Source organism: Notamacropus eugenii, chromosome 5 (assembly GCF_028372415.1).
Source record: "Notamacropus eugenii isolate mMacEug1 chromosome 5, mMacEug1.pri_v2, whole genome shotgun sequence".
NCBI lineage: Eukaryota > Metazoa > Chordata > Mammalia > Diprotodontia > Macropodidae > Notamacropus > Notamacropus eugenii.
The window spans coordinates 14,221,038-14,237,907 of NC_092876.1; the positions used below are offsets into that span (position 1 = coordinate 14,221,038).

General features: G+C 40.8%; 1 protein-coding gene across 1 annotated transcript in view; it reads left to right on the forward strand.

Moving 5' to 3' along the window:
* The first annotated feature begins 13,697 nt into the window (after positions 1-13,697).
* Positions 13,698-16,870, forward strand: part of LOC140507341 (immunoglobulin superfamily member 1-like) — a 65,630-nt gene continuing 62,457 nt past the window's right edge. Inside the window, exons 1-5 of the mRNA XM_072615454.1 lie at positions 13,698-14,324; positions 14,568-14,603; positions 14,805-15,080; positions 15,961-16,248; positions 16,567-16,866. Coding sequence (XP_072471555.1) covers positions 14,120-14,324; positions 14,568-14,603; positions 14,805-15,080; positions 15,961-16,248; positions 16,567-16,866 — 1,105 coding nt within the window. The 5' untranslated portion in view covers positions 13,698-14,119. The remainder of the gene's footprint in view (positions 14,325-14,567; positions 14,604-14,804; positions 15,081-15,960; positions 16,249-16,566; positions 16,867-16,870) is intronic.

The window sequence follows — 16,870 nt, forward strand, 5'->3', positions numbered from 1 at the left end:
CATAGTCACACCCTAGAGACAGCTACCATTAGACAGAAGTAGCCTCTACACTGAAAAAATTTTCTACGCATACTTCTATTTAGCAGTTCTTTCTCTGGATGTACATAACATTTTTCTGCACGTCATTTATGATTACTTTGGGTATTTACAATAAACAAAATCACTTATTTGTTCAAGGATGTTTTTACATCAATATTGGTTTTACAGTATACAATATTCTCTTCATTCTGCTCATTTTTCTCTCCTTCCCATGGACAGAGCACATGGTTTGTGGAAAAGTGTTTCCTAGGACCATGAGGGTAATGCTACAAAATTTCTGTTGCTCCTCTTTTATCTGAGAAAATCTCTTTTCTTTGAGCTTCCTTTTTTTTTCTGCTAGTTTGCTGTTAGAGGAGAAGCACACTGATAGGAGCTCATCAGCTGTAACAGGAGGGAGTATAGACCCATGAAGTAAGCCTGTCACCTAGAAGTAGTGCCCGAAAGTGTGGTTTACATTTACATATGCTATTGCACTGTGATGGGAACTGAAATAAGTCTATGTGCGTGGCATGACCTGAATTTCGGAATCCTCATGAGCAGGAGCATGAGGATATTCCTATAATATTTGAAACCGATAGTCTGATCATGTATTTTTTCCTGTTGTTTCTGTTGTGGTTTTCTTACTTTTTGCTGCTCCCCCTGTGGCCAGTGATCTCAGAGCATCTGCTTGGATATACTTGTGCCCCATGGTTTCATAGTCTATGACAAACTCTTCTGCGCCTACATTGACTGTTCCAAGCTCAGTTTTATTAGACAGTACTCAGTTTTACACTCTGCTGCCTCCAGTGTCTGGCTCAGTTGAAACTCATGGTTATCTACCATTCTAGGTGGGGTACTGTGCCAGCTCATCCTTTCATCTTCCCTGTGCCCTAATTTTGGCCCTTTACTTTTTTACCTGTATGGCCCCTCCTTTTCAAGGTCCATATCAGCTCCGTTGCCTTTAATTATCATTTTTATACAAGTAACTTAATTGGGAAATAACTAAGGATTAGAATGGGGTTGTTTAAGAGAGAGGATAAGAGCAAGGGTGGAAATATTGAATAGTAAGTCCAATTTCAAATCTTAAAGAGAGGGATCAAAAATGGGAAGAAAGAAAGTAATACGAATCTAGGGAGGTGTCCAATATTGTCTTTAGTCAGTTGGAGAGATGCTGCACCAAATATGATAAATGAAAAATAATGCAATGATACTTCACCATATGAACATACCAATAGATTGCCACAGAGAATCCTGGGAAATATTAACTAATATAGAGAGAAGGAAGCAGAAGCAGGAGAATAACTTCGGTGAGGAAAACAATATTTTGAAAAATACTTTGAAAATACCAAGAACTTTGAACAATGTCATGATTAACCATGGCTTTAGAGGACATCTGACGATGAAGAAAATCCAATTTTTGACTGAAAATAATGAACACAAAGTACACGCATGCACACACACATATATATATATACATACACACAGTCTGCGTATATATATATATATATATATATATATATATATATATATATATATAAAAAGGTATAAAGAACTTATGTATATAGCATATTTATATACAAAGTGCCTATATACGTGTATGCACATAGATAAACATGTACAATCTTCACATATATTCATATGTGCACATGGATAAACATACACATCTAGATATCTATGCACAAATGTACATATAGTGTGTTTGTGCTTTGCTGATGAAGAAGACCATGCCATCAGAGAAATAATGACATGACTTGCACTTGACTTTGTTTTAAGTGAGCGAAGGCTATGCAGTTCACCAGCCTCACTTCTCCTCCAGAGTCATCTGAATTCAGTGACCAGATGTTCATCAGAATTATTGGGGATGACCCAGGATGAGGCAATCGGGGCTAAATGATTTGCCCAAGGTCACACAACTAGTGAGTGTCAAGTGTCTGAGGTGAGATTTGAACTCAGGTATCCTGACTTCTGCTCTGTTGCTCTATTCATTGCAACACCTAGTTGCCCCCTGTAATTAGATAAACATGTACATGTATATATGTACACATATATACATAAACATGCAATATTACAAATATATACGTATATCTAGTCACTAGATTCAGATGGTTGCTGAGCAGAAGTGAGGCTGGTTACCTTGCACATCCCTCCTTTATTCAAAACAAAATCAAATGCAAGTCCTGTCATCATTTCTGTGATGGCATGGTCTTCTTCTGCAAAGAAGGACGGACACAACAACCTGTGAGTAGACTTAGTTGCCCTAATGGGGACCCAGCTAGTTAGGTAACTCATCTCCTTCTCTCCTGTCTGTCTCCCCCTCCCCTTGTTCTCCTATTCAAAGTAAGGTAAATTTGGGTAGTCAGAGGATGCCCCATTAAATTGGGGCTTACTAGCTAGATCCTTTCTTTCCTTTCCTCTCCTCTCCTCTCCTCTCCTCTCCTCTCCTTTCCTTTCCTCTCCTTTCCTCTCCTCTCCTCTCCTCTCCTCTCCTCTCCTCTCCTCTCCTCTCCTCTCCTCTCCTCTCCTCTCCTCTCCTCTCCTCTCCTCTCCTTTCCTTTCCTTTCCTTTCCTTTCCTTTCCTTTCCTCTCCTTTCCTCTCCTCTCCTCTCCTCTCCTCTCCTCTCCTCTCCTCTCCTTTCCTTTCCTTCCTTTCCTTTCTTTCCTTCCTTTCCTTTCCTTCCTTTCCTTTCCTTTCCTTTCCTTTCCTTTCCTTTCCTTTCCTTTCCTTTCCTTTCCTTTCCTTTCCTTTCCTTTCCTTTCCTTTCCTTTCCTTCCCTTCCCTTCCCTTCCCTTCCCTTCCCGTCTGTCTCCTCTCCTCTCCTTTACACTCCTATCCTCTACACAGCTCTCCTCTCCTTTTCTTTCCTCTCCTTTCCTTTCCCTTTCTCTATCCATTTTCCCAAACATTAAACCTACTGCACTCTGAAGCTCATAGATTGTACCACACTACAAGCCTGCCCAAGCTTCACTTTCTGTATCCTCCTGGTTTAAGAGTGATTATCAATAGTAACTGTTGCTATTTCCCTCCCACTTTGATTTAGTCATTTTTCTTTGCCTCATTAAAGGGGCCATCAGCTGACTACTTCTTAAAATAGTTCTATTCATTGAATGGGCATTAGCTCACCCTTAATGAGTGCTGAAATGGCCTTAGCCTACAGTGGTCAAGGCTCCCAATACATCCTGGCCCATCTCCAGGCATTCCAATGAATATCTGGTTACTGGATTAATATGGCTCCTGAGAATAAGTGAGTCTGATGACCTTGCACAGGCCTCTTTCACTCAAAACCAAGTCAAGTGCAAGTCATGTCATGATTGCTCTGATGGCATGGTATTCTTCAGCAATGAAGGATGAACACCACAACCATACGGATTATTTTCCATAACTCTGTTTATTGCATACAAGTTTCTTTTTTTTTTTCCATTTGGGAGGTGTCTGGGATGTAGGCAGGTGATGTCCATCCCTGAGGTAGCCACTGAGTAGTAAGACTTTTGGACATCTCAAACTAAGTATGTCATGAACCTCTCAAAAGCAAAATGACCAGTCACACAAACTGTCAATCATATATTTATTAAAAGAAATTCTTCTGTGAAAGAAGTGCCCAAACCCTCAATCCCTGGGCACAGTGAAATAGATGGTGGGCTCTGTGGATTTCTTCATGAGATTGGATTTCCTCTCATTCAACGTTCTAATGTTCAGTTGACCATAGGTTATTTCCTGGAGGTCTTCAGCCATGGAGATCCGAAAGAGGAATGCAAGGTTAAGGGAACACTAAGTAACTTTGGAGCAGGAGTTTGTAATCATTATTGTGTCCTGATGCTTAGACAGTCTATCTGGTCAAAGCTATGCATGCATTCTCTGTCTCATTCCTTTCATTACATGAAAATGGAAGCCTTAAAATTTTCAAGAAAATAAATGGTACGGAAGTACAGTGATTGATATATTTGACCAATTACTACAATAAGCTAAAGAATCCACAGTCTAGAGGATTCACAATGAGTGACTAGAAGGAAAAGAATAAGTAAGTGATTAAGAAGTGGTCCAACTCTGGGACAAGAGGCTCTCAGGAAAAGGTAGTGTCAAGGATGAAACAGGCTCCTTTAGGTAGAGGACAGTTTGGACTAACTCACCAATGGTTCCCGTGATCTCTCCTTGGGCACTCTTTTATCTAAGAAAGAGAGAAGTTTCCAAAATTCCCATAAATCTCAGAAACAGAATTCCTTTCCACAATCCCATCCTTTTAACTCAATATCATAATGTCTTCCTCCCCAGATATCTTATACAGTGTCTGTTCTCTAGGGGTATCTGGTTGATGACGGTGTTGTAGAGTGTGTTCATCGAGGACCAATATCTATGGTCTGATTGCTGCTGAGTCTTTCCATTTTAGTGTCCACCTGTTCCACCCAAGTCTTACCTGTGGCCCAAGGAAGCTGCAGCATGTGCAGTGGCCACATCACCGTAAACCATTCCTCAAACGAGCTAAATAAGGTTGAGGGTAACCAAGGGTTCTCAAACCGATTGGTGAATTAGGGGGTGTCTATGCCAAGCATGTGAAGACTACCTCTGGCGGAACTGGCAAATGAGAACAATTTGTTCCAGTGGCCATGATGGCAGCTGAAGGAGGCGATGTGGAGCACTTAAAGCTTGCTTAGACACTGAAGACGCCAAGGTCATCCACAGCATCCTGAGCCATCAACAGTCATCTTGACTCTGTCCTGGCACTATACTATGATGACGATGGACGAGAGAGTGAGACTGACAACTTCGTGCAACTCTGCCTCACTTAAATCCAATTTACCCACAAAGCAAAACACATCACTCATAGCATTTTACTATTATGCCTCAAAGTTCTGGGGCGACAGGGAAGTGATGAAGCAGCAAGTGCTGATACACTGGAATCTGCAGTCACAGCCCTGCACACAGGCAATCCAGGCCAAAGGGTAGTTTTTCACTGAAAGCAGCAGTGGGACTCGGCAGCCTGGGGTTTGTGAGAAGCCTTTTAAGGATCACACTGTTTAATTCCTGGTGTGAGGAAGAGGGCTAGAAAAAGTGCTGTAACATTGTCTGCTTCCCCAACCCTGATCTGAGTACCGAGGCAAGTGGGGAATAACACTATGTGATCAAAACACAAAAAATGTACAAAATGTAAGAAAACATTTGCAAAGATGATTCCACACACCATCGGCATATGGAACACACGCACACTAATAGACAACACAAAATCCAGCAGACCTGAAATAAGAACTGCTCTTGTTGCAAGAGACCTCAACAGGTATGGTATCCAAATAGCAGACCTGAGTGAAACAAGATTGTCAAATGAAGACCAGCTTACTGAAGTTGGAGCTGGAAACAGCTTTTTCTGGAGGGGGTGCATGAAGGGGAGCGCCGTGAACCTAACATGGGTTTAGCAATCAAAAGTATTCTAATCAGGAAGCTGGTATGCCTGTCCAAAGGAGTAAATGACAGTCTCATGACAATGAGATTGCCATTCGCAGGAAAATGCCATGCCACCATCATCAGTGCCTATGCTCCTACCATGACAAACCCTGATGAAGTCAAAGAAAAATATTGTGAAGGCCTAGAGACCCTTATAGTCAATGTACCAAAAGAGTACAAGCTTATAATTCTGGGTGACTAATGAAAGAGTAAGCTCAAAGTACCAGACTTCGTCGGGAGTCCTAGGGAAACAATAAAAGCAGTGGTTATTTACTGCTGAAGACTTGTGTATCACATGCCCTCTTCATTGAAACCATCTTCCGTTTACCTAAACACAATAAAACTTCATGGTTCCACGCTTGCTGCAAACATTGGCATTCAATAGACTATGCGAGTGTAAGGAGAAGAGACAGACAGGATGTGAGTGACAAAGGACATGTGTGATGCAGAGTATTGGACTGATCATAGACTTATGCTTTCCAAGCTAAACATTCGTATTCACCAAAAGTGCAGCCCTCAAGAAAAAATGACTACCAGAAAAATTAATGTCAACAAATTAGTACACCCCTCTGAGTGTGAGCAGTTTGGTGCTTACTTGGAGGGAAAAATTGAGCTGACACAGAGTTGGCAACAGTGGAGCAGAAAAAGAGTGGGCAGTTTTTAGAAATTTCATGCAGAGAACTGCATTTGCTCCTTTGGGTTAGAACACTTGAAAACATGAAGACTGGTTTGATGAAAATGTTGGGGAAATTCAGAAGCTGCTAAATTAAAAACGATAACTCCACAGCATTTACCAACAGGACAGTTTATCCACCTCTAAGGAGGCAGCATTTAATTCCATCAAAAGTAAAGTGTAAGCAAAGCTTCGAGAGATACAGGATTACTGGTTCAGTAAGAGGCAGATGAAATTCAGTTTTATGCTGAGAGTCACAATCCAAAGTGCTTGTATGATTCCCTGAAAGCTATTTATGAACCAAAAACTTCTGCTGCATCACAACTACTCAGTGCTGATGGAGCCACATTGATTAGTGATAAGGATATCATCCTAGAGAGATGGATGAACACTTCCATAAAGTTCTCAACAGACCATAATCAATCAATGCTGAGACAATTGACTGTTTACTTCAGGTTGAAGTCAATTCCTCCTTGGCTGAATTTCTAACTGAAGAAGAGGTTTGGAGGGCCATTAGACTCCTTTCATGTGGCAAAGCACCTGATGCTGATTCTATTCCAGATGAGATTTACAAGATCAGGGGACCACTGCTTATGCAAAAGCTGACTAAAACTTTCTAAGTCATATATCAAGAGGAGGTGATGTTCCAGGAGTTCCAGGATGTCTCTTCTATCCACTTCTATAAGGGTAAAGGGAATAGATTGTCCTGTGACAAACACTGGGGAATCTCTATCTTTGTCATTGCTGGTACAGTTTTTGTTAGTGTCCTCCTCAATAGGCTGATCCTTCATCTGGAAGATGGGCATATACCTGAGAGCCAGCATGGCTTAAGAAAGAACTGAGGAGCAGTCAATATGGTGTTTACTGCCCGACAACTCCAGGAGAAATACCAGCAGCAGGAGAGAGGTCTCTACACAACGTTTACAGGTGTGACCAAGACCTTTGACACTATTAGTCTTGAGGGCTTATGGAAAATGATGTCAAAATTTGGTTGCCCAGAGAACTTCATCAATATTTTACATCAATTTCATGATGACTTGTTCTCCTGGTTTCTGAATAACAGACAATCACCTCCTGCCTTCCCAGTCACCAACGGAGTGAAACAGGGCTGTGGGCTTGCTCCCATGTTTTTTTATCATGATGTTTTCCGCCAAGTCAACTACGCTACTGATGGCAAGTTCTTCAATTTGAAAAGGATACAAGCCAAGACGAAAGTGGAGGGGGTGTTGGTGCATGATTTTCTGTTTGCAGGTGATTGGGCACTCAATGTAGCCTCTGAGGCTGAAATATAACAAAGTATGGATCAAGCCTCTGCTGCCTGTGCTCATTTTGGCTTAATAATTAACACTAAGAAAACACAGCTGCTACATCAGTCACCACCACACCATCCATATGTGAAACCATCAATTACGGCAAATGGAGAAGTTTTGAATGCTGTGGATAAGTTCACTTACCTTGGCAGTGCACTTCCAGGGATGGACACATTGAAAATAAGATTGGTTCAGGAATTGCCAGAGCTAGCTCAGTGCTTCAGAGGCTCTGAAGAAAATGTTGGGAGAAGAGAGATATCAGACTGACTACCAAACTGAAAGTCTACAGAACCGTTGTTATACGCTTGTGAAATATGGACAGCATAACAACGCCATCCCAAGAAATTGAATCAGTTTCGTTTGACCTCTCTTAGGAAGATTCTGAGGATCACCTGGCAGGATAAGGCACCAGGCACTGAAGTCCTTGCTCAAGCTGAACTGCCAAGTATTCAAACTATGCTTCAGAGAACGCACCTCAGATGGACTGGTCATGTTGTTCAAATGCAAAATTTACACTTGCCAAAAAGACTTTTATGGAGAACTCGCATGGGGCAGGCAATCACATGGTGACCAGAAGAAACCATACAAGGACACCCTCAAGGTCTCTCTCAAGAACTTTAGATTTGACTATGCAACATGTGAGACACTGGCACAGGACCACTCCACATAGATTGCCCACATCAGAAAGAGTGTTGTGCTCTTTCACTAAAGCAAAATTGAGACGCACAAAGTAAACACAGGATGCTCAAATTTGGGAAATCCTCCCCAAATATTCACATGGACTATCTGTGCCCAACCTCTGGTAGAGCATTCCGAGGTCACATTGGTCTGATCAGCCACAGTCAGACACACTGAAATTTCACTTTATCACGGTGATGTCATTTTGGTTCTCTTTGAAGGTGAAGGAAAACAACCAACCATGTCAATAATGAACTACCTCTCGACCACTGCCTCACATTGGCCCTAAACTCGCTTACGATACCCTTGATACAGCACCCCCTCACACAATTTTTTTGTACTCGCATGAATGAATTTTTCTTGTATTGACCATCTATCTATCGAAAGATAGATAGCTAGATAGCTAGAATAGATAGATAGACAGACAGACAGACAGACAGACAGACAGACAGACAGACAGACAGACAGATAGATAGATAGATAGATAGATAGATAGATAGATAGATAGATAGATAGATAGATAGACAGAAAGATACACCACCTGACAGAATGGAAGCTCTTTAACAGCATTTCTATCTTGTATCCCCCACAATGGGCTCAGATTTTAGCCAATATTGGTTTCTCCATAATTGATCCAGGTTTTCATTCAGAAAAGACCATTGACCATCTGATCTGGCATCACACATGTATACCTATCCACTTTTTCCATTCACAGAGAATGAAAATTAAGTCAATCTGACTTTTTCCTGAAGGGAAGGGCTGGCTGCTGACACCCCAGTGATGCCACTTTGGATTCTGATCCACCAGCTGCCCAGGCCAAAGCAATCTCTCTGACCACCAGACTCTCTTTTATCAGGCTTATATATTTCATCTTAATTCCTTAATTTTCCCTTACTCTGCCTTGCACTCTCTTTCACAAACTTGGCAGGCAGTCAAAAAGAAACAATTCAAATAACAAGGAGCTGCAGTCAGGATCCCACAGGACGTTGCAGCTTCTACATCAAAAGATCAATAAAATAGAATACGATATTTCTTAAGGCAAGGAGCTGGGACTACAACCAAGGATTAATTACCCAGCAAAGTTGAGCGTAATATTTCACCCAAGGAGGTGAACATTCAATGAAATATGGCGTTTCCAGATCTTCCTGATGAAAAGGCCAGAACTCAAAAGAAATTTGATCTTCACACACAGCTCTCAAGAGAGGCATAAAAAGGTAAACAGGGGAAAAAAATTGTTACACTATATAGGCAAACTGTTTATGTCCCTATCATGAAAGATGATAATTGTTAATCTTGAGAACTGTGTATTGATTAGAAAATGTAAAAGGGATATACATAGATAGAGGGAGTGAGTATAATTTAAATGACAAGATGATAGCAAATGTGAAAGAAGGGTGCGAAGGGATTGTAATGGGAGGTGTGAAAAGGAGGAGGCAGAAAAAAATTAATTCCATCACAGGAAGACTCTCAAAGATATATTGCAGTAGAGGGAAAGAGGAGAGAGAGATCAGTACTGTTTGAGGGGTACTCTCATCCGATTGGATTCAAGGAGGGGACAGTAAAGCCAGTTAGGTATAGAAACACAATTAGGCTTTATAGGAAATAGGAGGGAAAGAGGTAAAGGAAAGGAAGGGGATACTAAAACGGAGAGAAGAAGCAGTAAGGGAAAAGGAGATTAACAGGGAGGGGAGCTGAAAGAAGGGAGGAAATATTGAAGGACGCTGTGGTCAAAAATCAAAACACTTTTGTGGAGGGGAAGGGAGAAGGAAGAACTAAAAGCATAAACAAGGGGAAAGGGGATGGAGGAAAAGACACATAGTAATCAGAACTCTGAATGTGAATGCAATGAGTTCTCCCATAAAACAGAGATGGATAGCAGAAAGGATTAAAAACCATGATCCACCAATATGTTGTTTACAAGAAGCACATTTAAAATGGGACATACACACCGTGCAAAGGTAATAGGTTGGAGCAGAATATTTTCCGCTACAGTTGATGCAAAAAAATGCAGTGGTAGCAATCCTAATCTCAGAAAAAGCAAAAGCAGAAATAGATCTAATCAAAAGAGATCAGGACTGAAACCATATCCTTGTAAAACGTAACACAGACAACGAAGAAATTTCATTACTAACTATGTATCCTCCAAGTGGTATAAGATCCATATTCTTAGAGGATAAGATAAGGGAGTTACAGGAAGAAATAGACAGCAAAACTATAATAGTGGGGGACCTCAACTTCTCCTTCTCTGAACTTGATATATCCAACGTCAATATAAACAAGAAAGAAGTTAAGGAGGTGAAATCAGCTCCGGATAAGGTAGATATGATAGATCTCTGGAGAGAGTTCAATGGGGAAAGAAAGGAATATACCTTTTTCTCAGCAGTGCATAACACATATACAAAAACTGACTGGGTACTAGGATATAAAAATCTCACAATCCAGTGCAGAAAGGCAGAGATAGTCAATGCATCCGTCTTAGGTCATGATACAATAAAAATTATGTCAAAAAAGACCGGGGGAAGAGAGATCAAAATCTAATTTGGAATTAAATAATCTAATCCTAAGGAAGGATTGGGTTAAACAAGAAATCATAGAAACAATCAACAACTTCATTCAAAAGAATTACAATAATGAAACAAGTACCAGATCTTCTGGGAATCTGAAAAAGTATTTCTTAGGGGAAGCTTTATATCTTTGAAATGTCTACATAAATAAAACAGAGAAAGAAGAGAACAATGAATTGGGCATGCAGCTGCAAAAACTAGAAAAAGAACAAATTGAAAATCCCCAAGTAAATATCAGCTTAGAAATACGAAAAATCAAAGAAGAAATTAATAAAACTGAAATTAAGAAAACTATTGAAGTAGTACATAAAAGTAAGAGTTGGTTTCATAAAAAAATCAATAAAATTGATAAACCTTTGATTAATTTGATTAAAGAAAATGGAAGAAGAAAACCAAATTACTAATATCAGAAATGAAAATGGTGAACTCATCTTCAGTGAGGAGCAAATTAAAGAAATAATTAGAAATTACTTTGCCCCACTGTATGCTCATAAATTTGACAATATAAATGAGATGGATAATTAAATATAAATTACCCATATTAACTGAAGAGGAAGTTGAATATGTAAGTAGGAACATCTCAGAAGAAGAGACTGAACAAGACATCAATAAACTCCCTAGGAACAAATCTTCACAGCCGGGTGGATTCACAAGTGAATTCTACTAAATGTTTAAAGAACAGCAAATTCCAACACTATATCGACTATTATGGAAAATAGAGACAGAAGGAACCTTCCCAAAATTCTTTTTAGGAAACAAATACGATTTTAAAACCTAAACCAGGAAGGGACAAAACAGAGAAAGAAATTTGTAGACCAGTTTCTCTAATGAATATAGATGCAAATATTTTAAATTATATTTTAGCAAAACGAATACTGAAACTTATCACGAGAATGATACATTATTATTAGGTAGGATTTATTCCAGGAAGGCTGGGCTGGTTCAATATTAGGAAAAGTATTAGCATTATTTGTCATGTCAGCATTAAAACTTACAGAAACTACATGATTATCTCAATAGATGCCGAAAAGGCTTTTGACAAAATACAAAACCCATTACCATTAAAAACATTGGGAAGCATAAGAATAGATGGAACTTTCCAAAAAAAATAGTGAGGAGTATCTATCTAAAACCTTTAGCAAGAGTCATATGCAATGGGGATAAGCTAGATGCATTTCCAGTAAAATTCGGGGTGAAACAAGGTTGTCCAATATCACCAATCTTATTCAATACGGTACTTCAAATGTTAGCAGTACCAATAAAAGAAAAAGAAAATGAAGAAATTAAAATAGGCAAGGAAGAATCTATGTTATCACTCTTTGAAGATGATTTGATATTATACCTAGAGAATACCAGAGATTCAAGTAAAACGCTACTTGAAATAATAAACAACTTTGGCAAAGTTGCAGATTGCAAAATAAACCCACACAAATCATCTGGATTTCTAAAAATTACTAGCAAAGCCCAACAGCAAGAGATAGAAAGAGAAATCCCATTTAGAGCTAGGTTAGACATTATAAAGTATTTGGGAGTTCACCTGCCAAACCAAATCCAAGGACTGCATGAACACCATTACAAAACACTTCTCACACAAATAAAGTCAGATCTAAATAAGTGGAAAAAGATCAGCTGCTCGTGAGTGGACTGAGCTAATATAATAAAAATGACAATTCTACCTAAGTAAAATAGCTTATTCAGTGACACCCCAATAAACCTATCAGACAATTATTTTCTGGAGTTAGAAAAAAATAGTATCAAAATTCATGTGGAAGAACAAAAGGTCCAGAATATCAAGAAAGCTAATGAAAAGAAATGCTAGGGAAGGTGGCCTAGCTCTGCCAGATACCATAGTGTATTATAAAGCAGCAATTATCAAAAGCACTTCGTACTGGCAAAGAAACAGAAGGGTAGACCAGTGGAATAGGCTGGGTACTCAAGCCACAGTAGGCAATAAATATAGTAATCTACTGTTTGATAAACTCTAGAAGCCAAACTTCTGGGATTAGAGCTTAGTGTTCGAGAAAAATTGCTGGGAAAACTGGATAACAGTGTAGTGGAAACTAGGCATAGATCAATGCCTGACACTGTATGTGAGAATAAAATCCAAATGGATGCATGATCTATGTATAAAGATTAATACTATGAACAAATTAGTGGTGCAAGAAGTAGTGCATTTATCAGATTTACAGAGAAGGAAAGAAGTTTTGACTAAACAGGAGATATAAAGCATTATGAAGTGTAAAGTGGATAATTTTGATTACTTTAAACTGTAAAGTTGTTGTACAACTCAACCCAATCCAACCAAGATTACGAGGGAAGCAGAAGAGTGGGAAAGAATTTTTACAAATAGTGTCTGTGATAAAGACCTCATGTCTAAAATATATAGAGAACCGAGTCAAATATACAAGAATACAAGTCATTCCTCAACTGATAAATGATCAAAGCATGCGAATAGGCAATTCTCAAAGGAAGAAATTAAAGTTATCTATATTCATATGAACAAAGGATCTAAGTCACTATTGATTGGAGAGATGTCATCAAAGCAGCTCCGAGGTACCACATCACACCTATTAGATTAGTTAATATGACAAAACAGAAAGATAATAAATGTTGGAGAAGATGTGGGAGAGTTGGAACACTAATTCATTGTTGGTGGAGTTGTGAGCTGATCCAACCATCCTGGAGAGCAATTTGGAACTATTCCCAAAGGGCTACAAAAATATGCATAGCCTTTGACCCAGAAATACCTCTTCTTTTATTGTGAACACAAGAGATCATAAAAATGGGAAAGAGTCCCACTTGTACAAAAATATGTACAGCAGCTCTCTTTGTGGTGGCCAAAATCTGGAAATCACGGTGATGCTCATCAATTGGGGAATGGCTTAATAAATTGTGGCATGTGAATATAAAGAAATACTATTTTGCTATAAAAATGATGAGAAAGAAGACTTCAGTGAGGCCTGGAAAGACCTACATGAACTGATGCTGAGTGAAAGCATCATAACCAGAAATTTTCAAACAGCAACAACCACAGTCTGAAAGGAAGGAATTTTTCAGGTACACATAGTACTGCAGTCCAATGTAAGTACTTAAATAATTTCAAATGTTCTCTTAAGGCAAAAATGCTTCTACATCTAGGGAAAGAACTATGGAATTTGATCTCAGGATGAGGCAGATCATTTTCTTTTTTATTAGGTTTTTTTGGTTTGTTTTATGGTTTCTCCCATTCATTTTAATTTTTCTATGCAACGTGAGTAAGGTGAAAATGTATTTAATAGGATTATACAGGTGGAACCAGTATAAAACTATGCCATCTAAGGAAGGGAGTGGGGAGGCAGGCTGGAAAGAGGGAAGAGAGAAAAAAATTCTAATATATATGGAAGTGATTGTAGAAAACTGAAAACAAATAAAACAATAATAACAGAAGATAAAGGAAATTAAAAAAATGAAGATGAAGAAACAAAAAAATATAAGAGCGGAAATTGTGGGGCTTAGGTTTAGGGGGTGTAATATTACAGGGCTGGCCACCACATCCTGGGCCAGTCTTTCATTTACCTACCTTTTTCCTTCTGCAGAGTTGAGGTTGGGGAGCCAAGGACAGAGACGAAAATCCAGCATGGGTCTGATAGTCATTTTCCTGATCTCCATTGGTGAGTGTCCAGGGTCAGGCATAGGGAGGGAGTGACATTGTCACAAGGTCCTTGGCTCCTCACATTGAAGGACAAGGAAGGGCCTAAAGAGGAGGCAGAACCATTTGGGGAAGAGCAGGAGCCCAGATTCTGCTCAAAGGGTTCTTCCTTAAAATCCTGACCAAAGGAATTAGAGGGTGAAAGCTAGGGAAGTGTCAATTTGGGCTGGAACAGAGGCACTTCTAACCTGAGCTTCTCTTACAGAGTTGTATCTGAACTGGGCAGTGAGGGCACAGATGGGTGAGTCTTGCCCCCAACATCCCACTGTTTTCTTTTCACCCAGAATCAACCAGGAAATCCACTCCCAGGTTAAGCAGAGAGGCAAAGAGAAGACATTGAAATGAATGGATGGGGTTTCTCAGGGAGGGACTTCAGAATTTGGTGGTGGAAACACGGGGTTTAGAGGAATCAATAGGAATCTGTACTCACTTTCCTTCTCAGATGCCCTTCCCAAGCCCACCCTCTGGGCCATCCCAAGTCCTGTGGTGCGCCGGGGAGCAAATGTGACCCTCAGGTGCCAGGGCCACTTGGGGAGTGACCGATTCCAGCTCTGGAAGGATGGAGAGCTCAGAGAAGAGAGAAATGCCTCCTGGCAGCAGGCAAAGTTCATGCTAAGGAATGTGGATGACTTGAGAGATGGGAGAAGCTACAGTTGTCGCTCTGGGCAGGGGCCCTTGTGGTCAGAGTTCAGTGAAGTCCTGGCTCTGGTGGTGACAGGTGAGGGACTGATGATCTCCAACCATCCCTTGTGGAAAGGAGGTTAGCCCTGAAAGATGAGCCCCAACCCATCTCTGAAGAGTCATGAACAAATGGGACAAACCCTTCTCTTACCACCGCAACTTCCCTAGTCTCTGGGAATACCTAACTCCTCACATTTTGGGGGCATAGATGAGGATCTAAAATCTTTTCCATCAAAAACCCTGTGAGGAGGAGAGCCCATGCACTACAATTTCCCTGAGGCCTGGAAATGAGGTAAGGAGACTTGGACAGGACAACAGGATCTTTATTTTCCAGGTTAGGATTTGAATCCATGTCTTCCACCCTCAAACTCAAGAATCTTTTCCCATCTGCTTGGTGTCCACTGATGACCCAGCAATGAGAGATAGACTGCTCCTCCCTCAGAGGATAGACAACAGCCCTTGGGTGAAGGGGCACACAACTTTACTGGAGCAAACTTGATCTAGATAAACCTCTGTCTCCTCTAAGGCCCAAGATGGCAACATCCAGCCTGTCCATCTATGTTTCCCTTTGTTCTGTTCTGCCCTCACTTCATTCCCATCAGTCCAGACAGCTGACAGCAAACTTCCCTTCATATACCCTCTTCTGCCTTTGCTCACACAGTTCCCCCTGCCTGAAATGCCATTTCCACCTTCATCCATTATTTTCAACACTTTCTTAAAGCCCAGTTCAGATTCTGCCTGCCCTAGGATGCTGTCCCTGATTGCATCAAGTGACCAAGTCCTGGCCCCTGGCCCTTCCATCACGGTCCTTATACTTCTCTTGGGCACCCTTCCTTTCTCAGCTCTGTTTCAGGGAACAATTTGAGGTGATTTGGGGAGAGATCAATTCCCTAAATTTTTCCTTTCTTTTTTCATAGGAGTCCTTGCGACACCCTCCATTTCAGCCTCACCTGACTCCCCAATATCCCCAGGGAGAACAGTGACCATCAGATGTGAAATATCAGAAGAACCCCTTAAAGATTACATTTTTGCCCTGCTGGAGGCAAAGAACCCAGAGCCTTTGCAGCTACAGAATTCTGCAGGGACATTCTTCCTTAAGTCTGTGAAAGCTGAAGACACTGGGAGCTACAGCTGTATTTACTACAGAAAGACAGTCCCCCACAGGGGGTCAATTCCCAGCAAAACCTTGGAACTGACTGTGCTTGGTGATTACAGATGGGAACCCTTAAATCCCCAATTCCATCCCCCACATAGGGGCTCAGAGATATATGGGGACAGCATAAAATCTTGGGAATTCTGAAGCGATGGTTTGTGGGGAGACTGGAGGAGACCATGGGGCCCTCTTCTGTTCTATGTGGGCTCATCTTTGGGCCTCAGGATAGTGGGGGTGTTTCCAGCTCAAGCTAGGCCCCAGACAAGAAAGTGAGAACAGAGGCTTGGTAGCTATTTCCCTCTCAAAAAAGGGATAGAGGGCCTTGAAGCGTTGTCTCACTCTGAAATTTGGTGTTTCTCTTATCTTTCAGGACTACTCCCGAAGCCCACTCTGTGGGTCAAACCTGGCCTTGTGGTTGCCCCAGGGATCAACATCACTCTCCACTGCTTAAGGCCCAAATTGTCCTCCCTTGGAGAGGTGACTTTCACTTTGGGGAAGACTGGGATCCAGGAGCCCTTACAGCAGCAGAACTCAACAGATCTCTGGACTAGCTTCCTCCTTCCATCTGTGAGCCCCAAGGACACTGGGAACTACAGCTGTGCTTACAGGGAAAGCACAGCATCTGTTAAAGGATCAGAGCCCAGTGAGGCCTTGGAGCTGATGGTGTCAGGTGA